We start from the raw sequence: 25,833 nt of genomic DNA on the forward strand, positions 1-25,833 counted from the left end.
ATAATTATGTAAATAATAGTAAGTAAATAGCATAAGTACTGTAAGTAATAATTATATACTGGAGATACCACAGTGAACAAGGAAGAAAAATTGTCTGCTTTCACTGAGCCTGCAGAGTGAGTGGGGAGGTGGATACATGTCTCATTGGACAGACGGGTGTGTAATCACACACTGGGATTTGATTCTGAGGCAACACGTGGCAAAGGAACTGCATGGGTCTGAACCTCTGGGGAGCCTTCCTGGAAGAAGTGACCCTTCAGCTGAGATGTCAAGGACAAGGTTAGGGAAAAGCATCCTAGCAGAGGGAATAGCATGTGCTGAGACCCTGAGGTGGGTGGAAAAACTGCGTGTGCAAAGAAGGAAGGCAGTGAGGCTGGGTCTCAGATTCTCAATGGGCTGTTGGACTTGCCTTCATCCTTATTCTTGCCATATGTCAATTGGGAGTAAGGATGGAGCATAAAATAAGATTTTTAGCGCATATGTGGCTTGGTGTGAATCTCTCTCAATGGGTACTTTGTAAACTATTGAACACTATAAAAGCCTTGAGTATCACTTTTATTTTTTAATAAGATATTCAGCCCAATTCTTGCTCTGTTGCAAAATGCCTCCCCCTACCCTCATCTCCTGTTTAGCTCATGACCATGCACAAGGCAGTCAGGATTCAAATCCCAGTTCTGCTCCTTCCTAGCTGTGTGTCCTTGGGCAAGTTATTCCCCCTTTCTGAGTCTTGGTTTTCTCAGCTGTAAGATGGATATAATAATGGTACCTCCCAGTGGTGGCCATGAGAATGCACCTTGCAGATCGCTGATTATAGAGGGTGTGATTGGCAGTGAGATACTGCTCTTGGAGATCACCCACAACTGCCCCAGCCAGGGACTGAGTGTAGCAGGGAGTAAAAGCAGACGTGTTCCTGAAACACAGGACTCCTCTGCCGGCTCCAGACTCCTCTGCTGGCTCCAGACTCCTCTGCAGTATAGATGCTTTCAACCAACCTTCCTTCTTCCTTCCTTCCTCCTTCCCTCCCTCTCTCTTTTTTTTCTTCCCTTTCTTCCTTTCTTCTTTCCTTCCTTCTCTCCTTCACTCTGGCTCACTCCCTCAGGCACAGGCTTTGATCCTGATAAATCTCTTAGTCTTGTAGTGTTGCCTTTGTGATTGCTTCTCAGGGGACCACACTCTTCTACAGGAAAGATGAAATGAGGTTTAGACATCTATCTGAGGCACCCCATGCAAAGGAAGTGCTTGGTTGAGGTGCCTGCTATGTCTTGTTGGGCGCCTGAGGAGCTGTCACTCCCAGCATTGCCTCTTCCTGGTTGCCTGTTCTTACTTGGCCGACTGCATGATTAGGTCCCCCCTCCTCTTTGTCATCTCTCTGTTATCTCTTGCTCTTATTTCCTCCCACTCCTCCCCTCTTTATTCAAGCACTCTGGCCTCACTGTTCCTTGAACACACCAAACGCACTCCAGCCTTGGGGCCTTTGCACTTGCTGTTCCCACTGTCTATGAAGTGCTTTCTCAGACATCTTCATAGTTCTGTCTCAGTCCCTTCAGTCCTCTCCTTAAACATCCCCTCTTCATGGGGGGTCCTCCCTAAGCTCTCTTTCCAAATAGCCTCCTCCCATCTCCTTACCCCTGTCTACTTTACCTGATGGGATGATGCTCATTTATTCGTTCATTTGTTTACCATCTGCCTTCCTTTTTGGGGATGGCAGGGCGTGGTAAGTTCTCAATAAATATTTGAGGGATTGAGTGGATGAATACCACAGGACGGATGAGGTGGGGGCAGCTGCCTTGACTCCATCTTGGGGGGCAGTCCTGAGGGACCCAGCTCCTCCCAGACCCCCAGCTGCTCCACCCATCACTGGCTCTTGAAAGTTGCTCACTCTGTGACTGGGAATTGAGCACAGGCCTCAGACCCGCAGTGAACAAGGGTTTATCTTTAGCTCCGTGATTCTTGCTTTAGAAACTGGTGACCCCAATTCCAGTCTGGGAGACGGCTCCTATCCTAATTAATAAATCCATTAATTAATTGCTGGCAGGCTGTGGACCATTAGTGGTGGTTTGGTGGCCTCAGTCACAGACAGCTCAAAGCAGCTTGTGAAACGGCTGTTGTGGGAAGACACAAGACAGCCAGTTAATGTTTTTGGACCCAGATGACATTCTTCTGCCAAAGCCTGGTTCCTGGGCCCACCTGATCAGCCCAGCAGGGATCAAAGAGGGACCATGGTCTCTGGACAGGGACCCTCGGGTTGAGGGAATTTCCTGCTCAGCGTCCCCCAGGACTCTTAGTTTATAATCAGGCAGGAGGCCAGGATTGACGTCTCCCCTTTCCTTCTGTGGCTGAGGGACCCTGTCTGGGCCTCAGTTATTTTGTCTAAAATGGAGTTTCCCTGGGTTGTCCAGACAGGTTATTCATACACTCACCTAATGAACATTATTCAGCACGTGCTATGTGTCGGGTGCAGTGCGAGGTGTTGGGGGTCCAGCAGTGCACAAAGAGACCAAGCCCCTGCCTTCATAACGTTTCTCTCTTATAGTTGGTTGGAGATAGAAGTACTTTTCTTCAAAGGTGTGAGAAATAAAGAGCAACAAACTAATACACTCAGCCTAGTGCCGGACATGCTGTAAGCCTTTTCAGAATGGTGACTGTTATTAATCGTTATCTTTATGATCAACAGCAACAGCAACGATTATGATTATGATTATGATTTGAGGGCATTTCAGTTACTCTGGGAGCATTTCCTAAAATGATCTGAGCATGGGCTTGGAGTAGTCAGACCTTGCTTTGGACCCTGGCCTTGATGCTTTTTAACTGAGAGGCCTTGGGTGATCACTAGACTTTTCTAAGTCTCATTTTCCTTCATCTGTAAAATAGGGATTAAATACAGCCTCTACCTCATAGGGACATTGTGGGGGTTGGATGAGGTGAAGTGTGGAAAGCCCTTAGCACAGGGCCTGGAACGTGGTCATTCCCAGGAAACAAGAGCAGCTATTACTACTTTTAATATTATTGTCATTCCCATTGTTTTTTGTTACTCATGTCCTGGGCCTCACCAGCCAGTGGCCAGGTAGGCTAGGTCCTTGCAGAGAAGCACTAGATAGGAGATCAGGCCTCTGCCAAATGCCACTTGGCTGGCCTTAGCAAGGCCAGGGCTGGCTTTTGCAGGCTTTGGAGTGTCAGAAGGAAGCTCGTGGCACGGAAAGGCCTGGCAGTTCTTTAACAAGTAGCTATTGAACCTTTATTGCATGCTAGACAGTGTTCAGAGACCTTGACAAATATTATTTCATTTAATTTTCACAACAACGCTGATGGGAAAACTACTACGATCCCATTTTACAGCTGAGCAAACCAAGGAACAGAAGGTTAAGTCCAAGGCCACATTGTCAGTAAGCAGCAGAGCCTGAACTCAAACCCAGAACTCAGGTGGGTTGGCCATTCACGTCCCTGCTCTTGACCCTCTAGGGGCCAGAGGTGCCTGCCTCTTCCAGAGCCGGTCTCCCTACTCCCTGCCCTCCTCCCAGGATTCCCCCACCATAGTCACTACGCTTGTATTTTCCCCTTTATTTATTTATTTTTAAATCTCTTGAAATGCCTCATTATTCTCAACTCATGGAAATGAATCCAGACCCACAAGCCTGAGAGGCATGGGGTGGAGTGGCAGGTGGGAGGTTATTAATAACACAAGAAAGATTCCTGTCTCCTGTCCTGGAAAATGAGCGCCACCTGGCCATCCATCCCTGGCCCACCCGCCGGAGTCCAGAGCTGCGTGGCATGCCCTGCCGTTGGGCCGGTGTTCCGCGAAATGAAAATCTCGGCCTGGGCTGATAATAAGCGGGTATTGATTGCTGCCTTGGTCATTATCAAGATTTATTTAGTCAATATGGCCTCCTCAGTCAATAAATCGTGTCGTTGATAAAGAAGGAAGGGGATAGACTTGTAGGCTTTATTAAAAAAGTTTTTTAGATTTTTTTTAAAAACAGCTAAGTTCAGCACCCCCTTTCCACAGCTATATTCCCCACACTTTACATTTCATATTTGGCTCCGTAAGCTCTTTCCTTTCATGGTAGAACTAATCGCTCTGGTTTCTGGAAGCAAAGACTTGGGCCACAGCTGTTCCTAGAATGGCTCCTGGGACTCAGATGTCTCCTCACTTTTCTGTCCTCCCCACAGAGTGGCCGTAGGGAGTCTACACCCTGGCTGGTCAGTACCCTGTTCTCTTATTTCATCCTGACAACAGCCTTTTGCAGTAGGTACTAGTGTTACCTCATTCTGCAGATGAGGAAACTGAGGCTCAGAGTGGGTGGCCTCCTTAGGGAGGGGTGGCTGCTTCCCCTGTGCAAGTGGCTAGGGGTGCTTTGGAGGCCTCTTGTGGCAGGTACGCAGTAGGCAAGGGCTGTTGTGTCCCCCTCCTCAGAAATAAAGCTTGTGCGGGGGGGGGGGCAGCGCTTGAGTAATGTTCTGAGAAGGGCTCTTTGCACAGTGGCCCTGCGGGTCTGGTTTCTAGCATGTTACCAAATGTTGCTTAATGGTAAGGACCATGAAAAGATGAGATGACCCAAATGGTGTGGCTATCAGAGCACAGGCATGAGGGTGCTCTGTCCGGCCATGTCCTGGCCTTCATGTATGAGGATGCTGTTAGGTAGAAGAGGGGTTGGATGTCTCCATGGGGGGTTATCAGGAATGTGGGTTGGAGTGCACAATAAATAGGACTTTGCTCACCCTTTAGTTTTGTCCAGTCTGTGAGCACCCACACAGTGTATTTAATTGTTGCATCTTCCTGGTGGATTGACCCTTTTATTGTTATAAAATATCCCTCTTTATCTCTAGTAACATTTTTGTTTGTTTTAAAGTCTGTTTTGTCTGATACCTGTATAGCCACTCCTGCTTGCTTTCTTGTGGTTTCTGTTTACATGATACATCTTTTTCTATCCTTTTATTTTCAGTGCATTTGTGTCTTTGAATTTAAAGCATGTCTCCTGTAGATAGCACATAGTTGGATCTTGTTTTCTTATCTAGTCTGAAAATCTGCCTTTTGATAGGATTGTTTAATCCACTCACATCTAATATTATTATTGATATAGTTGGGTTTACATCTACCATCTTGCTTTGTTTTCTGTGTCTCATGTCTTTTTTGCTCCTTGGTTTCTCCTTTTCTGCCTGCCTTTGCATTATGTGAACATTTTCTAATGTAGCACTTTAATTTCATTAATGATTTTTTAACTGTGTTTTTGAGGGTGTTTTAGTGGTTATTCTAAAACATCTTAACTTATCATATGCATCTTAACTTATCAGAATCAACTTCAGAATTATACTAGCTTAATTCTAGTACATCCTACATTCTTGACCTGGATCTTGAGCCACATTCCCCATGCCCACTTTGTTCCAGACTTACACGTCTTTCTTCATTTTCTTCTGCACCTCACCCCTCCTGTGCATTACCTGCTCCCTTCTGCTTGGGACACTATTCTCTCACATCCCCCCTGATCCTGGGAGCTCGTTCAGTGTCACTTCCTTGGGGCAGCTTTTCCACTGAGATTGTGGGTCCTATCTCTACTGCACTTACCACAATAGATGTCACACGTAGCTCTGATTATTAACTCCTGGCCTCCTTCTGTGAACTCTAAGCTCCACGTGAGCACAAAGCAGCGTGTTCCTTGAATCTAGCAGCTGAGGGCTGAGCACATAGTAGGCCCTCAAGAAGAATCAGTCAAGTGAACAAACTGGGATGGGTGTGAATGTCATGCAATTGTATTTATGTGTGCACAACTGTCTTTGTGTGTGTGTATCTTTGAGTATGTTTGTGGGTCTTTGCACGTTTATGTGTCTGTCCTTGTGTGTGTATATTAGCATGTGTCTTTGTGTCCTGAGTGTCTTTGAACATGCACCTGTGTGTCTGCATCCACGTGTGGGTGACTGTGTGTGCGTGTGTGTGTCAGTGTGTGTCTTTGTCCATACCTTAGTGTGTATTTATGTACATTTGTGTGCTCACGCTCCCAAGCAGCAGCTCCTTTCAGTGTCTCCTTGCCATGCAATTACTTTTTGACTAGTTTGGTGTAGCATTTAATGATTTCCCTAAAGCTAAGCACAGCCCCCCAAGTATTGATCTCGCTGCAGTGGAGGTAACTTGGGGTAATGCAGGGCCAGCTGGCAGTCACTTCTCAGAATTGGCCCCTGCGCCCCGCCATGTTTCCCCAGCCCCGACCTGATCCCTTAGAGGGGAGAACCCAGGTTGGTAGCTCGGTGCAGGGGCAGTGGGGTTCCTGCTGGACAGAGTGGCTCCCCTCTCACCACCCCGGGACTGGCCCTTTTCATGCCTCAGTTTCCCCGTCTGTGAAACAGACAGCAGTAATAGTCACCTCAGAGGGTTGCAGTGTGGATGGAGGGAGGTGATCCATGTGAAGGGCATGGCGTGGAGCCTGGCTTCACCAAGTGTCCGCAGACGTTCTCTCTGCGGCTGTCATGCTTGCCCTCTGTCACTCTCATCTCAGCAGTGGGAGTGATTTCAGGCTGTGGTGTGGAGGCAAATAACTAAGGAGCTCTCTTCCTTTGAGGGGGAGCCTTCGAAATGGCTTCTCTGTGGCTGTGGAAGGGCCACGTGCTCACCTGCAGGTGCCCAGAGGAGTTCAGAAGCTTCCCGTAGACATTCATCATTCCCTTGGAAGAGATGGAATTTTGCCCCAGAAGTTTTTGGCTTCTACAAATCTACCAGCTTGTGTAGTCTCCAACCTCAGCTTTGTCTCACTCTCCAAACCCCTTTATTCTCCCTATCCCCAAACTGCCATACTCATACTTTCTAGCCTTTTGCATTTGCTGTTCCCTCTGCCTGGAACACTGTTCCCCTTGTTCTTTGCTGGTCCCAGCCCCCCTTTCCTGACTCCATGCTGGGTTGGGTGCCATCCTTTATCTCCTGCTTAGGATTCCTGTCCTAGGCTGCTTTCCAGGGCACCAAGTGGTTCGGTGGCTCCTTGCTGGTCTCCCCCATAAGATGATGCATTCACTTGGTGAGTGCTAATGTCTGGTGTCCTGCTCAGAGGTCGCATCTTAAAAACTCAAGTTCCTGACTTGTCCTCAGCAGAACTGGCATCCCTGTGCCTGCATTTCAGACAGGGCAGCAGTCATCTGAGATGTGTACTGAGAGTGGGAATGGAGAGTGAGTTTCCCTCTTTGTGCAGTCCCCACTGAGCCCAGTTGACCTATTGATGTTCCTTGCACAGCCCTCACTCTGGGGACAGCTGTGCCGACTTAGTGACTGGTGTGGAGGTGATTCTGCCTTCTCTGGCCTCAGTGTAGCCATTCCAGAAAGTGGGCAGAATTTACCTGACCATTCAGGGATGAGAGGAGCTCCGAAGTTTTGTTTTGTCTTAAATTTAACAAACTCTTATTAAGGGTGGCTCTGTGCCAGGCACAACTCTGAGTGCTTCCTAAATACCATTATTTAAATAATATAATTCCCATAACAGCTCTATGATGTAGACACTATTAACATTCCCATTTTGCAGAGGAGAAAAGTGAGGCACAAAGAGTTCAAGTGGCTTGCCCACAGTCCCTCAGCAGAGTCAGGCAGTCTTATTCCAGAGCTCCTCCTGTGTTCATAGGCTATCCTGCCTCTTGTTTTTTCTGTGAATACCCAAAGCGGAGACTGTATAGTTGGGAAGGGACTACTGCATGTGCAGGTTTGCCTTGTAAAGGTCTTATGTGATGGTGTTTTGCTTGCAGTGGCCATTGCCAGCTGGCAAGAGTAGAGGCATGGCTAGGATTCCTGAGAGGGAGCTCTGACAAGCAGCTGGGAGGTCAGGGTTCCAGGAGCCAAGGTCGGAGTTGGTGATCATGCAGGGACTCAGGGAGGAGCCAGGCCTATTATCTGCCCTTCACATCCTGGGGTGGCTGGACCCTGGGCCCCTCGGGCCAGCAGCCTGGGAACCTCTCTGGACCAGCACTGTCCCTCAGAGGGCATTCTCCTCAGCCTCTGCAAGCAAGGGGGTTGGTCTCATGGCCCGTGGCCTACTTTATGAATTTCATCTCCAGAAAAAAATTATTCTCTGAGCAGAGCAGAGCATGTTGGCATCTCCTGGTGGGTGAGGCCTTCTGAGGCCTTCTGTCTCCCCAGAATGGGGAGGAGAGAAACCCGGGCCCAGCGCCTGTTTCCCACTTGGCTGTCTAGGTGGGGCGCTCCAGGGAAGGCAGCTCCCCAGCTCCCAGCCCCCGAGGCCTCAGAGCTGCCCCAGCTGCCCCATCAATACAGGCTCCCTTGCATCCTGCCCGGAATGGCCCCTTTAGTGGGTTGGGGCTGGCCTGGCTGCCAGCAGGTGAATGGGCTTGGGCCAGAGCGTAATTTGTTTCTCTGGGATGTATCGATGAGCTGCCCTAATTAAACATCTTGCTAATGAGAATCAAAGCACTTCACTGGAGTCAGGTGGATCAGAGCCTGGCTCTGCCATGCACCAGCCATGGGTCCTGGGCAGACCAGTCGGCTGCATGGATGTCTCGGTTTGTCTTCCATACCCTGGGGCTTCCTGTGTTCTCTTCCCTCTGCACTAGACCCTGTGGTTTGCTGAGTCCTTCCTGCCCCCACATGCACATAGCAGGTGCTTGGGGAACTCGGTTGCTGTTGAGAGCTGACTAAAGAGGCATTAAGTCGAGGCTCATTATGGCTTTCTTTGGGAGAAGTTCTTGTCATTGGTGGTCAGATCCATTGATCTGTTTCTCATGCTGGGCCTCCTGGAGGGAGGAAAGGGGAATGTTGAGGATGAGGACAATTTGAATGTGTGCCTATGTTTGTCTGTGTTAATGTATCAGTCATTTATTGTTGGAGACAAACCACCCCGAAACTTACTGGGTAAAACAACTGTCCTGTGAAAAAAAAAGTACTGTGAGTCAGGAATTAGGACAGAGTTTCTGCTCTGTGATGTATGGGGCTTCAGCTGGGAAGATTCAAGAGTTTGAGGGGGTAACTCGACAGTCATACATCTTAGTGGTTGATGTTGGCTGTCAGCTGGGATCTCAGCTACCACCCAGAACACCAACATGTGCCCTTTCCATGTGGTCTCTCTGTGTGGACTACTTTGGGCTTCCTCACAGCCTGGTGGCTGGGTTCCAAACGTGAGTCCTGAAGAGAGTGAGGTGAAGAGAAGGCGTTTTCATGATCTAGCCTCAAAAGTCGCTGCCATCATTTGTCTTCTCTGAGGGTCAAGGCAGTTACAAAGGACCTTTCAGGTTCACAGGGAGGGGCTGTAGAGCCCACCAGTGGATGGGAGGAGTGTTAGGGTCACAGTGCAGGAAAAGCATCAGAGATACTGGGATGGCCATCTTTGGGAAAACGGTCTGCTATGTATAGTAAGGGAGGTGGTGGTGATTCAGGGCTGAGAGTGAGACCATGAAGAGAGACAGAAGGTCATATGAGGGAAGTGGGTGTGACAGGAAGTGGCTGAACAGGGAGATCTGGGTTGGCCAGAGTCTGCCATGATGGAAGTAGGCCTGATGGTGACAGTGCCCAAGATACTGGCAGTGCCATCTTTCCTCGATTTCCCCTTGAAGACCTTGGGGTGACCAGGTCGATTCCAACATGGGACCCAGGCCTCAGGCAGGCCAGGCTAACAGCCTCCTTACCTGGCTCTGTCTTGTTCCCTGCCCCAGCCTCTGCCATCTTTCTCTCTTCCTGTGGGCTCCCAGGCTCCCCATTCCCCCAGCAGCCTCCCCTTCTTCCAGAAAGAGCGACTCCCACCTCAGCAGCCTGGAAACACTCCAACTACCGTACTTTTCTTCAAATAAAAGCAGCTAATTAACATTATTCTTTAATTATTGCCTTTATCAACAAGGGGTCTGATTTGTACCAGCAGGGTAGTTGCTTTCCCTTAAACTACCCAAGTGAATGCTTCAGTTCCTGGTGCTTTTGAAATGAATTTGATGTCATCTGCCCAGAGTCACTTAATGGGAACGCCTGGGTAATGACTGAACGTGCTAACTCCGTTAGCAGCCCTGGAAGCATGTAATTTGGCCCCTCAGGCAACAGCACTTTTGAAATCTCTGGATAGTTTTGAACTCTCTGTTCTTAATTAAATATGCAATTTTTCACGGTAACCAGGTTAATTCTTTTGTGTTGTGTTGTAATACTGTTAGGAATTTTCATAGTTCTTATTAAACATTATTCAGGCATTGTGAATTCCATAATTAAAAAAAATGAAAAGAACAAAGCTTGATTCACTCCTTTCTTTTCCCTGGCTAATTTATCAAATGAATTTTGCAAATTTTTCTTTCTGTCCCCAGACAGTGTGGCAAGTGTTTTAAAGGGGAAAGATTTAATTGCCCTGTAGGGATTGGCTGGTTATGAAGGATTTGGCTGTTTGATTAGTAAACCCAGTTGGGAATGGTCTAATGCTCCATGATCTTAAAAATTGTCTGATTGTACCCTCTCCAAGGAGGCCTCTCTTTTCGTTATGTAGAGCATCAGCTTCACACAAGTGTGGTTATTAGGTAGTGAGGAAGGGGAGAGAAAAGGATCTGACTTTATTTTAAATTGGAGATCTTGGGAGATTTTTTTTACCCCTACTTCCCTGGCTGGGGAGGAAGGGAGAACACAGTAGAGGAACAGAGAGAGAGGCCGACAGAGACAGAGCAATTCTCAAATGGCAGGTATAAGAGAAGGTAGCGGGAGGGCAGCTAAGAGGGTGGGGCCCGAGGGGATGTTTTTGCTGCTTCTGTGTAGGTAATGGCACCCGCCCGGCTGGCCAGCTGGAGAGGAGGTGCGTCAGCTGAGGAGGCCCCTCTGCAGGCCTTCTGGGGCAGGAGGGCTACTTTCCGATTTCTGGAATTAGTCCTGGTCTCTGAAAAAATGTTCAGAACCCCATTGAGTATGGTGGGTTGTGAGTGAGAGAGGATCTTGTCCCCTAAATATCCTGTTAAGGCTGGGGCTCCCTGATGAGGGGCTGCTAGGCAGAACTAGCTGGGCCCTCCCAGTGATGGGAGTAGGACCAGTGGCTGATTCCTGGACCTTTTTGATTTTGGTGAGAGTCCATTTTTGCCTCAGTTATCCCCATCTACAAAATGGGGCAAATTATTTCCAACCTCTTTCCTGGATCCTCTCAGTCTTTGCTTTCTGTATCCTAGAGGGAGGGAGGTGGCAGATGAAGTTAGGAGAGGATGGCAGGGCTAAGTACAAGCAGGTGGGGGCCTTTGTGCCAGAGGGTGGGCTCTGCCAGGCAGCCCTTCCCTCCCCTGCTGGCTCCTTACCCAGATTTAGCATCTTTAACCCTGAGCTCTGGGAAATTCCCACATGGGGGGGTCACACCCCAGCTGGTCTGACAGTTGGAGTTGGGGTAGTTGGCTTGTGCCTTCAGGGCTGGAGGGGCCATGCTACAGTGGGTTTAAGTAGATGATTTGAGTTTTCAAGAGAACCCAGAAACCTGAATTTTATGAACCCAGGTTTTATTCTTTTAAGATGCAAATGCAAGGAAGAAATTGAAAATAATGAAATCATGGGCACACAGATCAAACCTATTCATAAATTTCAGATTGGACCTGTGGGCCCTGGGTCTCCACGTCTGTCCCAATGCTTAAGTGGGCTCTAAACGGGTGAAAAGAAACATCTCAGTAGCTTATTTATGGAGTACTTTCCCAGCACCAAGTACTGTGCCGAGCCCTTGACAGGTATGAGCTCATTTAATTCTCCCAGTTGGAGGGGACAGATAGAGCCTTATCCCCATTTCTCAGATGGGCAGGACTGAGGGTTAGAGAGATGATGCCTAGAGTGTGAACCCTGAGCTCAATCTCAACTCACGTGGTGTTTTTGATCACAGAACTCGGTGTAGAAAGCGTGCATCCCCAGGAAATCATGGCAGGGAGGTGACAGTGACTTAGTTACCTGCCGATGCCCTTGCTTGATTCCGAGATTGAAACTGAGAGTTGAGCACCCTAAGTTAAGCACCAAAGCCTTGAGTCATCTTTATAAAAAAAAAAAAAAAAAAGAAATCAGGTCATTCCTGACTTCACTCTCTCCTCCACTTAAAATCTTTCAGTGGCTCCCTGTAGCTTGTGGGATAAAGTCTAAACTTTTACCTTGGCTTGTAAGTCCTGTCAGGATCACCTCCTCCCACCCTCATCTGCCTCCACCGTCCCACCTCTTACTCGACTTCCTTGCTGCCAACTCCCCCAGCCAGACTTAAACTATTATCAGGTCCACAAATGCCTTGTGCTTTCTTACCTCCAGGCCTTTGCCTATGCTGTTCCCCCTGCTGGGAACTCTCTTGTCATCACTTTACTTGACAAACTTCTCTCATCCTTCACATCTCTAGTCTGGGAGGCTTTCCTGAATCTCCTGGCAGGATCAGGGGACTCCCCCCATAATTACATCACAGTTCATTTGGATCACTTGCCTTGTCTTCTTTAAGACACACAAGGGCAGCATTTGTGTCTGTCTTGTTGAGTCTTGTCACAGGCACAGAGCTTGGCTCATATTAGATGCTCGGTAAATACCTGTTGATGGCATGACACTTTTGTTGCTGTCAGAAAGTTTGGGGGAGCAACTCCTAAACTTTCTAGACCCCAGCAGGAATAGGGATTGACTTTGGTTTAAAGACACTGAGAGGAGCGAATTCTGCTTCCCTCAGGCCCAGCCTGGTCCAGCCCACTCTGGAAGGTTCTGGTGGAGCCCATGGCCTCTATGAAGTGTGAACAAGACAAGGCTGCTTCTTCAAGAGCCCCTGCTGTGGCTGCCCTCAGAAGCAGAGGGAGAGGCGGCACCTGCTCCCCTTTCTCCCTGTTAGCACCTTAATCCTCTTGATGGCCCGGTGCCAGTGATAAAGATGAAGGGAGATGACACAGTTATCTTTCCTCCAAGAAGAGCTCAGGGCCTTAGAAAGAATGAGTGGTGACACCTGCCATTTCTCTGCCTTGGGGTGCCTGCCCCGTGGCCCTGCTTCTTGGGATGGCTTTGGGAAGTTTCTTCACTATGGCTACACGGAAGCCAGGCTCTGGTTGGTGAGACTGCTTGGAGACCCTCAGGCCCACGATAGCCTCAGCCACAGGCACAGGCACTCACGCGCACACACACACACACGCACACACACCCCCCTTCCCAGTGCTGCATCACTAGGACCCCTGCACATAGCAGCACCGCAGCTTCCTTTGCTCTGTCTGCTTTCTCCTGTCTGTTTTCTTTCCTGGCATCTTAGGGAGCCAAGAGGGCCTGAGGAAAGCGTTTGGGGTTGCGGGCTGGGGAGGGAGGCATGGGCCACAGAAGGATTATCAGGGAATCCCTTGGCTGAAAGGAAAAGAAGGGATTTAAAAATTTAATTTTGTCTTATGAAAGCCATGCTGCCACGTTGTTGGAAGGTTTTAAAAAGAGAGAAAAGAGGGAGAAGAAGATGCCACCAGCACAGCCCCCCTCAGCACTTCAGCGTGCTTCCGCCTCCCTTCCTCCCTGCTTTGCCGACGGAAGTACGGCTGATTCCATTTCGTGGTCTTTTCTCTTAACGTCGGCATTATCCTTTTCCACCTCATTTTGCTGTCTTTAGAACAAGTGTTTTATTGGCCTAATATTCCATGAAGTGAATGGATCACTTTTCCCTCAGCCAGACCCTGTCCCCAGGCATCTCCAGGTTTGTTTTTTGTTTTTTGTTTTTTGTTTTTTTTTTTTTTGGCTTTTAAAACACTGTGGTGATGGGAAGAATTGTGTTTCTGGTTTTATGTCTTTGGCCCTGTTCTCAAGGCCAGGAACCTAGCTCCAAAATCAGGTAAACCTGGGTTGAAATTCTGTTCCTGTCAATGAGATGTCAGGCCAGTGCTTTCTCCTCTGCCTCAGCTTCCTTGTCTGTGAAATGGGTACCCACGAAGCCTCTCTCACAGGAATTATTGTCGGGATTCAATGGGTGAATTTACCTGAAGCATTTAACTGGGAACTAACACATAGCAAGCTCTTGTGCGTCCACTGATGGGTGTGTTTTATTTACTGTTCTTACCCCAGCACTCGTGCCAAGGGTGCAGTGGGTTCTCACTTAATCCTTTTTGAATGACCGTGGCAGGCACATTCACGGATACGTGCTTTTCTGCCTGTGCTGGGATGTACATTTCTGTTGAAGACTCTTATGTGGAAATACGGAGGTGTACGCGCGCGCGCGAACACACACACACACACACACACACACACACACACACACACACGCTCGGCTAAACCAAGGGAAGGGCATGGGGCCATTCTGGTTGAGGGTCCACAAGCATTTTATTTGTGATTAAATATTTATCTGGTGCTTGTAATGTGAACATGGCACTTTGCAGTAGATAAAACAGGGCCATGTAGTAAAGGCCTGAAAAGCATCGGGGTCCAGCTCAGCGAAGCAGCAGCCAGTTGAGGAAGGAGAGCAGGGGAGGTGCTGGGGCTCAAGGATTTATCCATTCAGTCAGTTAATCAGTCGTCTGTATTTATCCAGCACCTACTGTGTGCCACAGGCCATGTGTGAGGATGCCCTTGTGATCAACACAGACATGCTCTGTGCCGTCATGGTACTGTTGGTCTCTATGGTGTTTAGAAGTAAAATCCCTTAAGAGACTGACATTAATCAAATAATCACACATATTTGAAGCTGCAAACCGTGTGAAGGGCTGTGGAGGAGATTAGCTGGGAATGGTGATACTGTGTAACAGAGTTAGTCTGGAAGTTAAGGAAAGACTCCTGAGTTAGCCAAGTGAAGAGGAGCTGTGGTCATCCAGGCGGAGGAAGGGAGCAGCACATGCAAAAGTCCTGGGATGGGAGGATACACTTCTTGTTCCAGGAGGTGAAAGATGGTCAGTGTTACTGGAGCGCAGACTGAGGGGCAGAGAGGTGGGGTGTGGCTGGGGAGAGTAGACAGGGTTGGCTCAAATAGGGCTTATAGGCTCTGCTGAGGTCTTTATCCTGAATAGAGGGGAACTGTGACAGCGTGGGGACCTTGGAGGGATGCAAGAAGAATTGGAGGGGTTTGAGGGCCTAGAGACTTAGGGGGCAAGTAGCTAGACAGAGAGGCTCAGCTATACCCACCACTGTCCCCTGGTTGGAAACTGCATGCCTGGCCTCTGCAGGCATCCAGAAAATTCATCAGTAACTAGACAGAGTGGGTCAAGGTATGGACAGGAATAGAGCAGTTTCCTTGGGCAGATGGAGAGGGAGGTGGAGGAGGGTCTCACCACATTCAAATATATTCTTCCTTCCTGCCATTTATTATTTACCTAGAGGCTTGTGAAAAGAGAAAGATCCAAAAGAAAGAAAACCCCACCAAATCCAACATTGCTTCAGGCATGCAGCCTGAGGGAACAAGTATTTTTTCTCCAATATTTGTATGTGTTTGAGTGTGTGAAATGCTGTGCTGAAACCCCAGGCCCCACCAGAATAGGGAGCTCCAGGGCCTTCGGGGCTGTCGGGAGTGGGGCATCATCGCTCTCCACCTCCCCGATGAGGGCTGGCATCGTGGGCCCGCCCTCTGCAAAATGGTAGGCTTCTGTTTCTCATCTGCTTTGTGTTCCAATTAATTCAAGCGTGGCCCGCCTCGGGGGCTGGAGGTTCTCAGGCAGGCTGGTTTCTGGATGGTGGAATTCCCGAATGAGAGGTTGGGAGGCAGGGAGTCCAGGGGATTTGGCGGCTGCCCCTGCATAGTGATATTCTGTGCCTCACACATTCTTATTAGCATCGTAATCGCTCCAAAATACTGATTCATTATCGTGCTCCAAGCTGCAGACTGAGGCAATGGGGTTTAATAGTTCCATATGAGCCATTCTGGGCTGTTGAGTAAATATTGCTCATTCTGAAAAATTGGGTAAATGTGTGTTTATGCTGGTGATGAGCAAGGCAGCAGCCAAGTAGGTAGTTGGTGTCTGGGCCGGCGCCAGGCGAGGTGGTGGGAGACGGGGAATGCTCAGACTCCGAGAAATGTCCGATTCATGTCTGGCTGGCCTTGAAATATTCTTCTGGACGTGAAGGTTGGGATTAGGAAAGGAATTTTGCTCTGAAATGAGGGTAGAAGTACCCTCATGTTTCTTGTGCATATAGGAATGGCTCCAGGGCAGACTGGAAAGACCCCAGGGCCCTTCAAGCTTGTATAGATGAGATTGGTTTCAGAACTGGAGGGCTGGTTACTACAGGCAGCAGGAGGCAGTGTGGCAGGGGGTAAGTGTGCCAGGTGAGTGGCTTCCACTCTGGGGTCCCTGTTCTGCCACTTGTTAATTGTGAGACCTCAGGCAAGTTACTTGACCTCTCTATGGCCTCAGTTTTCTCATCTGTAAAATGGGAACGATAAAAGTACTTCCCTGTAAGATTGTATGGGATTTAAACAAGCATATTCTTACAAAGTTCAAATGGCACTTGGCATTGTGCATAAGAAATGTTAGTGTTTAACATGGTTCTGGTGTAGCATGGAGGGAAGGTTTGCATTTGGATCTGGCTCTCAAAGATTCTTCAACTTTGAGAATCTGATGAATGCTATAGATCCTCTCTTTGGGAACATGATAGAGACACGTAGTATTTTGCATATAGTGTTGGGTTGTTGGGTCCTCCAAATTTACTAAGGTACTCCAAGTTAAGACCTCCCAATCTCTGTTGTGGATCACCCTGTTGTGGAGTGGAAATTAGTCATAGGCTCTGGAACCTTTTAGAACTGGGTTTCAACCAAAGCATAGGTTTCATCCCGCTCTCTTTCATATTTGCTGTGTAAACTTAGGCAAGTGAAGAGGCATCTCTGAGCCTTGACCTCATACTTGATGTGGAGTTCTTCACATGAAAAGGATTTGAACCATGTGAAGTACTTGGCCCAAAGCCTGGCACACAGTAAGCCACACTTGATTGAAGACCTGAGATTTGCTAAGTGTAGGTAGTCTCTGCCCTTCTGTTATGTTTATAGTCTGTATATAATAATTCCATTACCTGAAGTTCTAATATCTGATCTTGCTAGTTGTTCTGTCTGTTGATTCTCATACATAGTAGACTAGTTCCTCATATGTTTTGTAATTTTGGATTGAAAGCTCATCTTCAGTAGAGTTGAATCTCTGGGAATTTTGTGTGCCTTCTAGAGTAGAAGTTGGCAAACTTTTTCTGGGCCAGATAACAAATATTCTTAGCTTTGTAGGCTGCAGTCTGCTGTAACAACTCAGCTCTGCTGTTGTGCAACAAAAGCAGCCATAAATACATAATCTACTGGGTGTGGCTGGATTTGGCCTGCAGGCGGTAGGATTTGGCCTGCAGGTCATAGTTTGCTTACTTCTCTTCTGGAGAGATTTTGTATTTGCTTTTGCTTAATGTCCAGGGGTATTACCAGAGGAGAATGATTTTTTTAAACATTAATTGCTTGGCTGACAGCAGTAGTTCTCAAAGTGTGGTCCTGGACCAAAGGCATCTGAGAATTTAGATATGAAAATTCTTGGACCCCATCCCAGTTCTTCTGAATCAGGACTTCTGGGGGCAGAGCTCAGCAATCTGTGTATCCAGGTGATGCTGGTGTACACACATCTGAGCATTTAAAGAGTAGCATAAAATTGAACTCCAAACCCATGTGAGGGCAGACCTCTGGTTGTGAATTATCAGCTGCTTTTTAGTTTTCCAGTTTAAAGGCAAGGCTGACATACCAAATGCCTTCTCTTCTTCCTGTGTTAGTGGATAGAAGGGTTCTGACCTACTCTCATGGACAGTGAAGGCCTCTGGACTACTAACATGGGCACCTGCCCCACCCTTTCATTGCTAAAGGCACTGAAGTATCAGTTCACATACTTAGCAGTCTGATTTTGAGTTCCCTCTTTAGTTTTGGCCCTTGAGAATTTCTCTTACTTTCTTACTGAACTGACCTATATATTTAAAGGGATGTTGGTATATCTCATCTATTATTTCTGGGTGTTTTGTAGTGTGAGCATTTTCAGGTTATCTTATCTCCCAAATTACTAGACATGAAGTCCTTTCAGTGTAATGGAAAGCTGAGTTTCTCCTTTAGGATTCTTTAGAATGTTTGGCAGCCCCCCTGCTTGTCAGATGATCTGACCCTTGTCACTTGCCCTGGGGTCAGGGCCCACTTTTTCACTCTCAGAGGTCAGACATCCCCTGGAGAATCTCTCCATCCTACCTTTTCCCAGGGCTTGGATCCAGCTCAGCCAACATTTATTGAGCCCTTACTGGTGCCAGGGTCTGGATGAGTGATGAAGGGGGTTTAGCTCTGTACAAGTGACACCCATTCTCCTCCCTGGTCACACATAAGCCCAGCAAGTCTGGCTCATCGAGAATGGATTTTGCTCACTCTTTAAACGTGGCCTGCAGATACCCTCAAAGTCCCACGCATTTCCCTGAGCCCACCACACTTGCTGACGTTCATTACAGTTTTTCCCCCTCATCTTTGATCTCAAAAAAGACCATTTTGAAAAAAATTGTTTTGTGTGCAGTTTACCCAAATGCCACTTTTCCTCATTTTGCCAGAGTTCCTCTTTTTCCCCCCTTCCTTTGATTTCTTTCTTGGGTTTGCTCTGGGGTTGGCTTCCTTAAACCAAAATAACTCTCACAATGCGCAGGGAGAGCGCTTCCTGTGGGTTAATGACATCTGTATGAAAAGACGGCTAAGCTGCTGATTTCTGTCCTTTGAAGATGCTTGTCAGCCAGTGCCGCGGTGGAGTGTCAGACGTCACCCGGGGTGACTGACTGTGGAGACGCTGGCAACAGCTTTTTTCCAGAAAGCCTTCAGCCCAAACTTTGGGCTCTCCAGGGACCCAAGAGCAGCATCCATTTTCTGAAGAGATTAAAGGCGATGTTGTTTGGAGCAGCTGGTATTTTCGACTGTGTTCCCAGCACGGCCCTGCAGCAGCGCTTTGTAGCCCACCTGCTCTGCCTTTCCCGGTTCAACTCTGTTCCCTTCTTTCCTGACTTCTGTGCCTCCTCGGGGGTCTGGGAGCTCCAGGTGGACCCCTGAGAGGAGAGAAGGGTGGTGGTGCCACCGTGGCTCTCCTGTGCGAGAGTAGGAGGGAAATCTCATGGTTAAGAATGTGGCTCTGGAATCAGGCTTGATGTGCATTCAAATCCCAGCTCTGCCATCCTCACTGAGCCAACCCTGTCACTTCTCTGAGCCTGTTTTCCCTTCTGTTGAGTGAGGGCGTTGGGTTCAGTGAAGACAATACAGGTAAAGCACTTCCTTAGCATGACGCCTGGCACGTAGTGAGTGCTCAGTAAAGTTTAGATGCTGCTCCCGTCTCCAGAAGCACCCTGCATCTCTCTTTAAGACTTCCCACTTGACAGCCCTTCCATCCCAAGGTCGGAGAAAGCCTGCTTTATTTATTTAGTGGTATTTTGTCCATATTTGTTTGTCTTCCTGTCAAAAGCAAGTCCCCGCACCCCTAGCCTCTTCACCCCCATACAGTTTTGTTTCTTCTATTCCTATAATCCTTTGTGCAACTGCGTTAGACTTTTTGTCATGACGTAGGAAACATACAGAACAGGACATGGATCATACGTGTTTAGCTTGACTTGTAACAAACATGGAACCATTACTCAGATTAAGAAACATCCTTGTCCTCCACTCCAGAAGCCCCATCAAGCCCCCGCCCAAGTCACTGCCAACCCATGCCCCAAGGGTGACGCATCCTGACTCCTAACAGCATGCGTTAGTTTTGCTTGTTTGTGAACTTTATGTGAAAGGAATCACCCAGCATGTGCTCTTTTGTGTCTGGCTTCTTTCACCAACATTATGTTCTTAAGATTTGCCCACATTGTTGTGTGTAGCTGTAGTTCATTCATTCCCGTTCCCGTCTAGCGTTCTGTTGTGTGAGGAGACCACAATTTATTCATCCATTCTCCCATTGATGGGCATTTGGGTGGCTTCCAGCTGGGGGCTCCTACCAACAGTGCTTTTAGGAACATTGGTGCCTGAGTCTCTTGGGTAAACCAATTCACACGTTTTTCTTGAGTATAAATCAGAGTTTCTCGATCTTGGCACTGTTGACATTTGAGGCTGGATGATTCTTTGTGGTGGGGGCTGTCCTGACCATGGAGGATGTTTAGCAACATCCCTGGCCTCTGCCCACTAGGTACCAGTAGCATCCATCCAAAGGATCCCCAGGGATTGCCCAGTATTCCCTCAGAGGTAGACAGAATTGCCTCTGGTGGAGACCCCGGGAATGTATCAGGGAGTGGACTTGCCAGGTTACAGAGAGGTATATGCATGGCTTCTGTATAGTGTTTGCCAAGTGGTTTTCAAAGTGGTTGTACCAGCTTATACTTCTGCCAGCTGTGTATGCCCTAATCATTTCTAATGTCTTTATCTATATTTTATATATAAATTTTATAGAATGAAGTCATGGGTAAGTATTATTCCACCTCAGGCTAGGTTACATGGTCTAGTCATTTATGTCTTTTATCTTTTATTCTTCCATTAGAGAGCAATAAAATGATTAAATCTGCACTTAGCTCAGGAACCTGACTTCCTTTAGTTTAATCCTCGGCTCTGCCACTCTCTAGCTGTGTGGCCTTAGCCAAGTGAATTCACCTCTTTGTGCCTCAGTTTCCTCTTCTGTCAAACAGGGACAGTAACGGTGACTGCCTCTGTTATTTGGCGAATACCTGAGTTCATTGATGTATGTGAGGCATGGGGAACAGGGCAAGTGCTGTGTTGACCGCTGCTGTCCATTTTAGTGGCTATAAATACTCTCTCACATGGGTGAGCTGTGGTTTATGTCAGTAATTCTTTGTTGTGGAATGGTAAATGGTTTTCAGTTTGGGGTGCCAGATTTTGCAAAAACTAAAAAATGAAAATATAGGATGCCTAGTTAGATTTGAATTTCAGATAAACAACAAATGATTTTTAATATATCTCATGCAATATTTGGGACATACTTATACTAAAAAAAATCTTGTTTATCGGAATTCAGATTGACCTGAGTGTCCTGCATTGAGCTAGCTATCCTCTTAATTCCAGTTCTTTTCTCTTCTGAGCGTGGCAGTGGTTAGCACTCTGGAAGCTGCATCTTAGTATACAAATAGTGTTTCTCAAACTTGGCTTCTCAGCTGAGTCACCTAGGGGCTTGTTAAAGTGCAGAATCCTGGCCCCACCCTAAATCTCTTGAAACTGAATCCCCAAGGCTGGGTTAAGAGACTGAATTTTTAACCAAGGCCCCAGGTGACTGAGAGCAAGACTTTAAGATAAACTCCTACTCAGCCATGTTTGTGATGTGCTCTGTGGACGGCGGGGCAGGGAAAACTCTTCCTTGCTGCTCCCTGCCAGTCAGTGCTCCCCTGTGGGTGAAGGTAAAGGGTCTGGCCTTGACTGGCCTTTCCCAGCCTGGGCAGGGGGCTGAGGGGGTGTCCTCACTTTTGGCTGCCCCTTAGCTCAGCTCAGAGCCCGCCTCAGCTTTACAGGAAGTGGCACTGAACTTTGGCAGCGGAAGGGAAAGGTGGGGGGAGTGGGCACCAGGACCAGCTGCATTGATTTCTGTCTGCACTTCTTGGAAGCCCTGTCATGAGGAAAACAGGCAGCAGGTAAACAGTAGACGGCAGCCCCAGCAGCAGGGAGGGCCTGGCTGGCCTGAGAGCCTGTCTCAGCTCAAAGTGTCTGCCAGATTCTGACCGTTGCTCTTGAGGGCACAGTGTCCTTTGAGTCCTGACCTGAGGCCTCCTGAGAGACTGCACCGTCTGACCGGGTAAGATCTGGCCTGGCCAAGGGCCAGGGCCTGGATTCCTCTCGCCATGCCGCTTCTTGACCAGAGAGCCTCAAGGACTCATGGTCCATTCATTCCACCTCTGGGGTCTCTTCTGGCCCAGCTGGGGCCAGGCCAGGCCTGAGGGCAGGAGTGGACAAACGAGATGTTCACCACCAGCTCCTGCCCCCACCCTCAGTCCTGCGCACAGGAGCAGCTGCTCTCCCCTCCTTTGGAGGGCAGATCTGATTTCTTTTTCTTCCCAGCTGCTGCTGGGCACCCAAGAGCTGCCTGGCCGCAGCCAGCTGGGCAGGCCGACCCTGTCTGCTCAACTCAAAGCCACGGAATTACAGCTCAGACAGGATCAATATGATCGGGTCCTGGGGCCTTCAGAGGATGCTATTGCTTTGAGAAGAGGTCAGAAGGGCCTCAGACTTATAAATATATTATTATTTAAGAGAGGATTCCTGGTGGTCTGTAAGAGTTTGCTGAGGACTCAGCCTCTCCCTGGCCTCCTGAATGCTCTCTAGGACAGAACCAAAGTATCCAGGCAGTTTAAGGTGGGCTGGATGCTTCCCCTAGCAAGGAGGGCGTCTTCAGAGTTTGGGTTTGGGTTTGGTGAGGGAGATATTCACCTTTCTTGCATGACAGCTTGTGCCGGGCACAGACTTTTCTGGGAAGGAACTTATCAAGCTGATGTTTAATTGTAGTACTTTGTTTCTTTAAATGCTTGTTGTAGCTGGGTGTTGTTCTAGACTGAGGGAGCAAGTGTTGTTACCAGGCCAGATGAGGGCCTTGTCTTTTGGAGTTTATAGTTCTCATTATTTACCCTTATGGGTGAAGAACCCAGGAATCAGACAGGTGGAGTGACTCACCTAGGGTCTTTGAGCAAGAGGCCCTTGCCAGGTTCAACTCTCAGTAGTAAATGGACAAAATAATCACTTGATCAAGTGGAAACTGAGTCAGAATGATGATGATGATGATGATGATGATGATGATGATGATGATGATGATGATGATGATGATGATGATGATAGCCAGCATTAATTAAAGGCTTACTGTGTGCCAGGAACTGTGCTTATATGTGAGTTCTACGAAGTCCATGTTATTAACATCTCTTTTTTTTTTAAAGTTCTGAAAGCTGACTTTCAGAGAGGTGCATTCATTTTCCCAGAGTCACACAGCTAGCAGGTGGCAGAGCTGGAATCTGAACCCAGGACCTGGGCTTTCAACCTTTGTATAGGTACTTTCTGGAGTTCCCACCAATAAAGCCTTGTGTGCTGGAGAGGAAGGTCGGAATCATTATTTTTATGAGGGTCCAGCATTTAGGTTGGGACCGTGCAGTTGAGGAGGGTGCTAATTTACTGCTGACTTTATCACACACTCCTCCAAGGAGTGCAAAACACCTCGCATAATAATAGCAATAATATTAACAACAAAAACAACAGATGCCATTTGTTGAACATTTGAGTAATTCCTGTGTGCCTCCCAAATAAAGATTACCTTAAAACCCATAGCTGAATTAAAATTTTTTTAATGAAACAAAGCTGTTTCATTATTCCCATTTGATTGGATGAGAACACCAAGGCTAAGAGTGATTGAGTCTCTTGCTCAAGCTCGCAGAGCCAGGAAATGTGGAGCTGGGATTTGAACCCTGTTTGCCTACAGAGCCTTTCTGGTTCTCTCAGCAGCTGTGCTGAGGGGCCCATGATGGCATCTACACTCCTCTGGGGTCTCCTTGTTGAGAACAAGAAAGTGACTTGCCTTGGTCCCCTTTGTTACTCAGCAAACAGTCCAAATTTCTTCTCCCAGTTTCCAGTCTCCTTCCAGCCCTGCCTGAGACTACATTTTTCCTTTCTAAATCCTTCTTTCTAATCAGGTCAGCTGTGGAATACGGACCCCAAAATAATGCCAACTACAGCTTTTGCTGCCGCTGGATTTCCTGCTTGCTTAGCAGGATGGAAACTTTGGCGTGGGTATGTGTCCTTTTAAAAAGCCCTTTATTTACTCTGCTCTTGTTTTTATAAGATATGACTCTTAATGAGGCTTTAATTCAAGGTCAGAGAGTCTAGAAGTTGGCGAGAAAGCCCTTGGCCCCTCTGGGCCCCGCAGACACATAAACAGCCAATGGCTGGCTTTTTTTTCATCTCATCTTTTAAACAGTCCCATTGCAACAGAGCTCTTTCTTGCATGAGGAGGTGAAATATTTGAACTGACTGTATGGCCTGTTCCTAACTGTTTGCAAAATGCAGCCAGGCCCCCCTTGTCTTTGTTTATTTTTGCCTTTTCTGTAGTTCAAAGAAAATAATTTATTAACTTGGGAATTAGGGATAATATCATTCCCCAGCCCTGCAGCTCCCTGAGGCCTGGGCCAGCCTGCCTGCTCTGCTTGGGAAGTTGAGACAGGCTTTTCTGTCAAAGGCACAGCCGTGGCAAAGCCCAGGCGGACAGGGCTAATGTATTCGTGGTCATGATACGAAAACCTCGAGTGTCTGGAACCCAGGTCTCTGGGGACCCACAGGGCCACGCCATCGACCTGAACCCCCTGGGCTGCGCCCCCATCTAAATCCATCAGGCTCACCAGCCCTGGTCTTGGACCACTGAATAATTTACGGTCCCGCAGAGCGGCGAGCAGCGGGTCACTGGAGTTCATGGGTTAATAACAGGTTTGGTTTTCGATGTCAGCAGCTCTCTTGATAACGTATGAAAGAATCCTATTCTGTTGATTAGATTTTGAAATGGATCAATTTTTAATCAGCCAAACACCTGACTCACTCAATAAGAGTTGCATTGTGGAGACAGGATGGAGGCCGCCTTTATTTACAAGAGTGTTTGTTTTTTGGGGGCCGTACGCAAATTCCCACCCAGATCCCTCCTCCTGGAAGAAATTGACTGGATTATCTCCCACCTCAAATGGCAGTGTTTGATTCACCTTCTGATTAGTTGGGAAATCCATGGGTCTGTTTAAGAGATAAGAACAGCAGCTAAAGGTTTGATTTAGTCATCCGCGGTTATTGATGGAAAAAGCATTTATTTGCCAATGGAGAAATTTTGCTTAATGCAACAGCACGGAAGAAGAGAGAAGACAAAGGGAGTCCAGGCGGTAGCCATGGGGTGGCAAAGGCTTTTTACCACTGGGGGTTGCTGGGGTTTCCAGCCCTATCCTCTGAAATTTTCGAAACATTCATATGAAAGTGGGCCAGTGAGCAAATTGAATGCATAGATGGTTCATTGTGGAGGGTGTCACTTCTGGTCACTTTATTTATTCATTCAACAGTCGAGCCCACACTGTGTGCCAGGCACTGCGTTGGGCATCAGAGAGGAAGCTGTTTATTGAGACAAGATTCTTGCCCGCAAAGAGTATACATTCTGGCTGAGGGGAGGCGGGCAGGCAGTGAAGGAATGACAAGGTATATAATTATAAAACATGCAAAGTCTTGTGAGGAAGCTCTGACAAAAAAATAACAAGACCATTTCATTCTGAATGTGAGCCAGAAAGTTCTCTCTGAATGAAGGGAGAAGGGAAGAGAGCCAGAAGGGCCAGCACGTGTGCTGGAGGAGCCAGCTAGGCCAGGTGGCAGGTGAGTGATGAGGTGACAAGGGGGAGGGAGATGGAAGAGGAGGTTGGACAGGTGAACAAGGGCTGGATTAGGTTGGAGGAGGACTTTGGTTTTTATCTGCAGTGCCCTGGGAAGGTTTTGAGCGAAGGAGTGGCTTATTCAAGTTTTGCATTAGAGTGGGCTGTAGGAATGGGACGTCTCTGCTGAGGGGTCTACTGTAGCTGTCCAGTGGGTGGTGACAGATTTGGCAATTCTGGTCCATAGCCAGGTGGCCAAGGAAGAGGAGGTGGTGCTCGGGCCAGCTGGGGCCTCGGTATAGCCTCATGAGGTCTGTAGCCCCTGGTCTGCAGTGACCTGGTCCCGGGGAGTGGAGGAATTCTTTGTGGCAGAACCCTGCTTGTCTGTGGACTGATATTCCAGACTTTCCCTCAGCTGGGAGCAGGGTGGCACAGAGGCTGGGGACTTGGGCTATGAAGTCAGATTGATGTGGGGCTTCCAGTCTCAGCACTGCCTTTTACAAGCCAGTGACCTCAGACAAATTGCTCTTTGCACAGACAAGCAAGTGAGAATAATTGTTGGTATAGAACTTTCCAGAAGGACTCATAAGAAACTGCCAACAGTGGTTACCCCTGGCAGGAGGACATGGGCTGGGTGGGAG

The 25,833-nt window shown here is 47.9% G+C and overlaps 1 protein-coding gene and 1 long non-coding RNA gene across 9 annotated transcripts in view; one reads left to right on the forward strand and one right to left on the reverse strand.

Annotated features, from left to right (window-relative positions):
• Positions 1–25,833, forward strand: part of CUX2 (cut like homeobox 2) — a 241,094-nt gene that overhangs the window by 8,341 nt on the left and 206,920 nt on the right. The window contains exons 1-3 of one of the 7 annotated variants that reach the window (XM_032471788.1): positions 21,247–21,618; positions 22,748–22,858; positions 23,495–23,591. The exons of 5 other annotated variants lie outside the window; for them this stretch is intronic. In XM_032471788.1, the coding sequence (XP_032327679.1) occupies positions 23,574–23,591 (18 nt within the window). In that variant the 5' untranslated portion in view covers positions 21,247–21,618; positions 22,748–22,858; positions 23,495–23,573. Of the gene's footprint in view, positions 1–21,246; positions 21,619–22,747; positions 22,859–23,494; positions 23,592–25,833 lie in introns of those variants that run through there. One more of the 7 variants, XM_032471792.1, reaches the window with a different exon arrangement.
• LOC116660969 lies at positions 900–25,802 on the reverse strand. Of its 2 annotated transcripts, none has more exons than XR_004316704.1 (3): positions 24,099–25,802; positions 10,789–10,798; positions 900–910 (listed from the first exon to the last, which is right to left on the reverse strand). It is a non-coding gene; the product is annotated as an uncharacterized LOC116660969 (long non-coding RNA). The 2 variants fall into 2 exon arrangements; XR_004316705.1 differs by lacking the exon at positions 24,099–25,802 and adding an exon at positions 13,000–14,394.

Source organism: Camelus ferus, chromosome 32 (genome assembly GCF_009834535.1).
Source record: "Camelus ferus isolate YT-003-E chromosome 32, BCGSAC_Cfer_1.0, whole genome shotgun sequence".
Classification (NCBI taxonomy): domain Eukaryota; kingdom Metazoa; phylum Chordata; class Mammalia; order Artiodactyla; family Camelidae; genus Camelus; species Camelus ferus.